The sequence below is a fragment of the Anarrhichthys ocellatus genome, unplaced genomic scaffold, assembly GCF_004355925.1.
Source record: "Anarrhichthys ocellatus isolate YVR2014 unplaced genomic scaffold, GSC_Weel_1.0 scaffold18, whole genome shotgun sequence".
In the NCBI taxonomy this organism is placed as follows: Eukaryota; Metazoa; Chordata; class Actinopteri; order Perciformes; family Anarhichadidae; genus Anarrhichthys; species Anarrhichthys ocellatus.
In genome coordinates, this window is record NW_022280048.1 from 592,517 (window position 1) to 599,260 (window position 6,744).

The 6,744-nt window shown below is 40.0% G+C and overlaps 1 protein-coding gene and 1 non-coding gene across 2 annotated transcripts; one reads left to right on the forward strand and one right to left on the reverse strand.

The window, feature by feature from the left end:
• Positions 1-1,296: 1,296 nt before the first annotated feature.
• On the forward strand, positions 1,297-5,427 carry vtnb (vitronectin b). The gene is made up of 8 exons (XM_031857333.1): positions 1,297-1,486; positions 2,530-2,646; positions 2,786-3,046; positions 3,203-3,342; positions 3,584-3,740; positions 4,347-4,505; positions 4,594-4,923; positions 5,078-5,427. The coding sequence occupies exons 1-8, from the start codon at positions 1,423-1,425 to the stop codon at positions 5,212-5,214; spliced, it is 1,365 nt and encodes a 454-aa protein (XP_031713193.1). The 5' UTR covers positions 1,297-1,422; the 3' UTR covers positions 5,215-5,427.
• Positions 5,428-6,395: 968 nt separating this feature from the next.
• On the reverse strand, positions 6,396-6,469 carry trnat-agu (transfer RNA threonine (anticodon AGU)). The gene has a single exon. It is a non-coding gene; the product is annotated as a tRNA-Thr (tRNA).
• Between the last annotated feature and the right edge of the window lie 275 nt (positions 6,470-6,744).

Below are 6,744 nucleotides of genomic sequence, written 5' to 3' on the forward strand. Positions count from 1 at the left end.
GACAGTCAATTTCAATTTCAATATAGTTTTGGTTAGCATTTTAAAATCCAGTATAATTAAAAACTAATTTACCGAAATCTTTTCTTCGTTCTTGTTGGTGCACCTCATCTTGAACTCAAATCTTAATCATTATAAACTCCAGGAGGCTGTTCACTGTCAGACCTGCTGCAGGCTCGCATCAGATGCTGAGGTTAAGCTATATAAACAATCTGGACTGCACCACATTCTCAATAAATAGATCTGAACAATAATAATAATTATTAACTCAATAAACTCTGTAGATTAAAACAGTCTTCAAGATATTTCTATGATTTTCAGTGTGTGTTCCTTTAACTGGTCTTTTAAAATAAAGATATTCTCACTAACTGACTGAGAAAGCAAAGTCCAGCTGCCCAAAAATCGAATCTATCCAGTTTTCACTTCACTTTACGTTTGGTGCGACTGGTACTACAGGGCCAGAAATGCTTCAATTTGAGTTTGGAGAAAAAATAAATACACTCTTCTGCTTTTTAACTCTTTGACTGAGTCTTTTAGTTTCTATGGAAAAATCAAGATATTTCAATCTTTAACAGAGTGATGAGGAAGTAATATCATCACTGTTGATTTCGGCCTCTTAGTCTCTCCATGGTGCTGAATCTGATCAACAACTTCTATGACACAATCTCATGTCGGTCAAATGAAAAACGCATACTGCTTTTTGAAAAACACGTTACATTTGTGTTGTTTGAACTCTTTCTAGTTATCGGGGCTTCATTTAGAGGAAGGCATTGTGTTTGCTTTAGGGTTGTTTTTTGCACCACAGATCAATAAGGGGAAAATGACTGCCCTGGTTACACAATGTTTGAGCTCCAATAGCCGCTCCCTCATTCGACCAGAAGTCACATATACCATATATATCGACTTCATGAGACAATAGCACACTTCTGTAGTGTCCAGTCTGGTTTGTAATTTTGCATTTAAACTATTTTCCTTATTAAGGGCCATTCAAGCCAAATAGACCACCAATGATACAGTTATTCTAATCATCTTTCTTGTTTATTTTTTGATAAAGTAAATTATTAATTTGCTGAAGTTGAGTTTTAAATTTGCCACATAACTGTAAAGTCAATGGGTATATTCTGAGCCTTATAGTGAACATGTTCATGTTTGGGGGATGTTCTTGGACAGACAGGACAGAGATCAACCGTCACAGTTTAATGATTGTCACAGCTGAGTGTTGACCAATCAGGATGGCAGATGCCTGGGGGTCAACGGCTTCTGAAAAACATCTATTGATCATCTGCACACAATGCTGCACCCTGAATTGGGGCACTCAAACTCATCAGTGTTCACTGATGTAAACAGGCACACAGTTGTGTTCTCAATTAAGATTCCACATTTTTGGTTTGTTGGTCAGAAGTGTCATATTTTCTGTGAGTAGACATGAAGCCAGCAGTGGCTCTGCTGGCCCTCGTCCTCCTGCTGGACACCACCTTTGCTGCAGAAGGTTAGTCTTCCAGTTTGTCTTTTCAAATTTAACTAATGTTGAAGCTAAATGCAATATTACACCGGCACACTGAATAATAAAGACAAGATAAGAAAACAATGTGAAGTTGTATGTTTTACTTATTCGTAGTGAAATACTAAAAGTTTAAAGTGTTTTTTAATACACTGTATTTTGCAGTATGTGTTCATTCAGTATCGTATTACTTGTACATCTTTAAATGCAGTTGTGTGTGCTGTAGCATCACAAAAATGTATTTCCATTTCATGCTGCTTTATACTTTTACTCTACCAAATTTCAGAAGGAAGCATTTTATTATTTTAACTCAACTACATATATTTGACAGCTGCAGTCCTACATACTATTTACCTTTCAGATCAGAATCTTTCAAGAAACAAAAATATGATAAATATATGAAATATGAAATGATAAGAAAGACAAACATACATCGCAGTGTCTGATAGGGTGTGTGTTCAAAGAAATATCTAGAAGAATTAAGAGAGATACCCCCACCAGGTAGCTCCCGTTAGAGGGATTTTATTTACTGTGTAACATTTCGACCACCAATGTCTTCTGAGGAAGAGCTTGGTGCTTGAAACACATGAAATGAAACACATTTTTGAAAGATTAAATCTCAAATAATCCAATATTTTTTAAAAAAAGCAAAGATTTGAGAAAAGTGCGTGGCAGACCTTTAGGACTTTTGACCTACTGGAGGCGTCAGACCCGGAGGTTGGGAACCAATAGTCTCAAATACCTGTTATCTGTAAATAAAGTAGATAAAACAAGCTCCAGCTCGACCTGCTACATCAGTAAAATGCTACTTACAGTAACCGACACATTGATGAATTAGTGCAGTATATAATAATGTGTCAGTCAAATGGGCCTTTTTTCTGTAGAGTAAATGCTTGTAATGGAGTATTTTGCACTGCTACCAATATACTTTTACTCAAGTAAAGGAGTACGTCCTCCACCGCTGTCTGTCCAAGTCTGAATATATCAATACATGTCATGTCATTTGAAACAAACAAACTGCATTTCCTCAGAGTCCTGTGTGGGTCGCTGTGGCTCCTTCGACCTGCAGGCAAAATGCCAGTGTGACTCCATGTGTGTGTACTATGGGAGCTGCTGCGGGGACGTTGATACCATCTGCCCAAAAAAAAGTCTGTACAGCAGTAGACTATTACCATTTCACGGAATAAACAGTTTTTATTTTTTATTCAAGTTTCTTGTTTTTGTAAATTAATACATTTTTACAGAAACACCTTCATGTGTCACAACGTTCGTCTGTTCTGCCCTCAGCTGCTCGTGGCGATACCTTCGAGGAAACAGATGACGTGACAGAAGCAGCGACGACTGTCACAGAGCAACAAGGACAGGCGCAAGGAACAACTCTCCCACCAACTTTCAACGCAGTTGCAGCAACCGTAACTGCCACATCTCCCACACCCATCACCACACAAGGGCTTGCACCATCTGTAGAGCCTGACGCAGCGGCCTGCAGTGGTCGACCTTTTGATGCTTTTCTGCAGCTGAAGAACAGCTCGATATATGCGTTTAGAGGTAAACCTCCATGTCCACAAGGGGTTCTGTCTTATACAGTATGTTTCTCAAACCTGGACATCAGCACCCTTGACTGCACAAACCTGTGCAGGCTGTACATTTCATTTGGTATTTTTAAATTTTCGGTGTTGATATTTGATACTGCTTTTCCTCCAGGTGAATATTTCTTTGAGTTGGATGAGACGTCCGTTCTTCCCGGTTACCCAAAACTCATCCAGGATGTGTGGGGGATCGCTGGACCCATAGACGCGGCATTCACACGCATCAACTGCCAGGGAAAATCCTACATCTTTCAGGTAGAAACTGCTACCTCTCTCTAGAGTCTGCAAACCTCTGTACACAGTTGATTATTCACTTCATTAACAATGTTTCAGTTCTCAAATCTTCATCAGGTAAAATACTAAGCCAACCGTAACATATTTGTATGTATTATTTTACCATTGGATCAGTATTCATAATAGACGTGCATTGTCTCCTGAGCAATATGTGGCAGCATCAGACCTTACTGCTTTGTGCGTTGTCTTTATTCTCTCTCAGGGGAAACAGTACTGGAGGTTTGACGGTGACGTTCTGGATGAGGACTATCCGCGGGACATTTCAGTCGGCTTTGATGGCATACCAGATGACGTCGATGCCTCTTTCGCCATACCAGCACCAAGTCACCTTGGCAAAGAGAAAGCCTACTTTTTCAAAGGTATCTTTGTAAGGATGTGTGATCTTTTTCAGTATTCAAAAGCTTCTTGAGTTTAGACTGTGATGGGTTTTGATCATATATACATGATATGATCACTGAATGAACGCAGTGCTCAACTTGCATACGCATCTGAGTTCAAAGCAGTTTAGCAGCAGTTTTGTGTGAATAGTTTTTACAGGCAGAGGAAAGTAAACCCATACTGTATTTTATAAGAAAAGAAATAAGACAAAAAATGTGCCATTCTGCACGATTGAGTACTTCTACTTTTGGTACTTTAATATATTGCGATGCTTATACTTAAGTAAACGTTTAAATGCAGGACTTGTACTTGTAATAGAGTATTTCTACACTATTGCTACTTTTACTTCAGTAAAAGAACTGAGTACTTCTGGAAATTTCTGCTGGAAAGTGAAAGTACCTCGTCTCATCATTTCGTACAGGGGAAAGCTTAGTAACTATGAGGACACCCAAAACTTTTTGTCGTGGACAATAGATGTAACCATGGCAGGACCCTGAAACCCCAGCAGCTAAATGGAATTCAGGCATCAAGTTTATTATTGTGTTTCCTACTGTGACAAGTCAAAATGAGTTTCTTTCTTTCTTCAGGGGACAAGTATTACCAGTATGAGTTCAAGCACCAGCCTTCCCATGAGGAGTGCGTCCACATGAGCAGGACCTCCCCCTCTGTGCTGTTCACACGATACACGGACCTCTTCTGTGATCAGACATGGGAGGATTTATTCACGGAGCTCTTTGGAAGCTCCTGTAAGGCCTCAGCTGTCTTTGTGTGTTTCATTGTGTTCTTACACATGTGTTAGTTTCTAATCATCTGTCACCTTTCACCCTTACTCAGTCAGCAGTCACCAAACAGGCCCTCGCTTAACCAGCAGGGACTGGCAGGGCATCATTTCTCCTGTAGATGCTGCCATGGTGGGACGAGTCTACCTCAGCCCCAAACCCACGCCCTCTTCTCCTCCACCAGCGAGGAGGCGCAGCAGTCGGAGGAGGAGGCCCAGCAAGAAGCGGGTACAGCGAAGAAGGCAGAGTCGCCACACGTTGCTCGATGATTTGTGGGGTTATGATGATTGGCTTGACTACAGCGACTTCAGCGGCATCTTTGATGAGACCCCCACGCAGGAGTCCAAAAGAACCCCCGTGCAAAATGTGTATTTTTTCAAGAAAGGTATGAATACATGGAGTTATTTTTTAGCGCATAGTTGGGCTCGGCTGTGTTTCAACACAATAGAAAATTCGAGTGAAATCGACAAAGATTATCTTTGAGCTTCCTCCTTTAACACTGTTTGGATTGTATGTTTATTATCTTTTTATGATGGCAGATAAATACTACAGAGTGGATCTGCAGACAAAACGTGTGGATTCTGCCAACCCTCCTTACCCACGATCCATTGCGAAATACTGGCTGGGCTGCAAGCGTGAAGCGACACCTGATGCATCAAGGGCAGAGAAGAGATAGGCCGGCTTACTGGAGAAATTCACTCTGTTTTAAACGCACCTCTTAGTGAGAAGTCTTAACGTAATTACAAAATGAGCTTATAATAGCTTCTGTTATTTTTGTTGTTTGCATTTTATTCATGATAAATACCCCCTCTGATGTCCCCTCTATATTTAGGTGGAAAGGCAACAAATTCTGCATGATTTAATAAACTTGAGATTTCAGATCTGTGAATAATCTTCTTGTCCAAATGGTGTAGTCAACACACAGAAAAGACACACACACACACACACACACACACACACACACACACACACACCCTGTCTAGCTATCACTACATGCCCAACCTTAACACTGACCCTACCCGTTAACTGAACCGATAAATCAAAGCCCTTCAATTATAAATATATAGAATGTGTCCTCACAAAAGATTGTTACTTGTTTTTGCAAATGGTCACATTGGTATAAGTTATTATTCTCTGCCTCAAAACTGCACATGTACACACTGACTTCAGTTGGTCTAGAAGATATTCTAACATAGCCTGTTACAAGAATAACAGATTGGTGCACTGTGACCTGTGATTCTGTCCTCAGTCTGTCCAGCACACAGTTGCTCTCTTGAAAGAGGTGCACCCTCTGCTGGACAAAAGTGAATACATGTAAATTAAGAGCATTTTATGTGAAGATCTGACATCCTATGTAATTCATTCATAACACTTTTTTTTAGCACTGTGTTATGCACTTATCCTGCCCAAATACAAGCCACAATAGACTCAGTTTTACATTTGCAAGTGTGTTGCCTCGTACTGTCGAAAACGACTTCTGATTGGATGAGCGCGGAGAGTCACGTTCTCGACACCGAACGTAAAGTGTCGAAAAAAGACGTTCTCGTGACTGCAACGTGGATAACCATAGACCGTTGATATAACTGCTCGTGAGTAGCATTGCGAGGACTTTCTTCACCATGTAAAGACTAAACATCATAACCATAGTGTACTACAAAAACTACGTTTTACATTACAGTGTCTGTTAGTTTATAAATACCTGAAAATCACGGAGGGATGGCTTCCGGTTTTCAGTCAAAAGATGTTGCCTTAATCTTAGTACCACAGTATAAAAGCAGCTGCAGTTTACGCAAACATTTCTATGTCGTCTGTTTCACGACTATGTTGAACACCATGTCATTTGAATCAGTAACAAAAAGGCCCCGCTGGGATTCGAACCCAGGATCTCCTGTTTACTAGACAGGCGCTTTAACCATCTAAGCCACGGCGCCACGTGATTCCCTCACCGACATGAGATATCATGAATGAACTGTACTGGTATAGAATAAATATATTTCATTTGTAAAAAATCTCAGTGATAATCCACGATTTGTAAATAACAGAATAATTTCATGCATTTAATTCACATCAGAAAGTAATTTCTTTAGAGCAGTCCCACCATAAAAACTATAGCTAAGCCTATTTACAATGAGGTATAAACTATGTAACTTTCCTCCAAAATTTCAGTCAACCCAAAATATAATCAATCATTGCCGCAGAAATATCC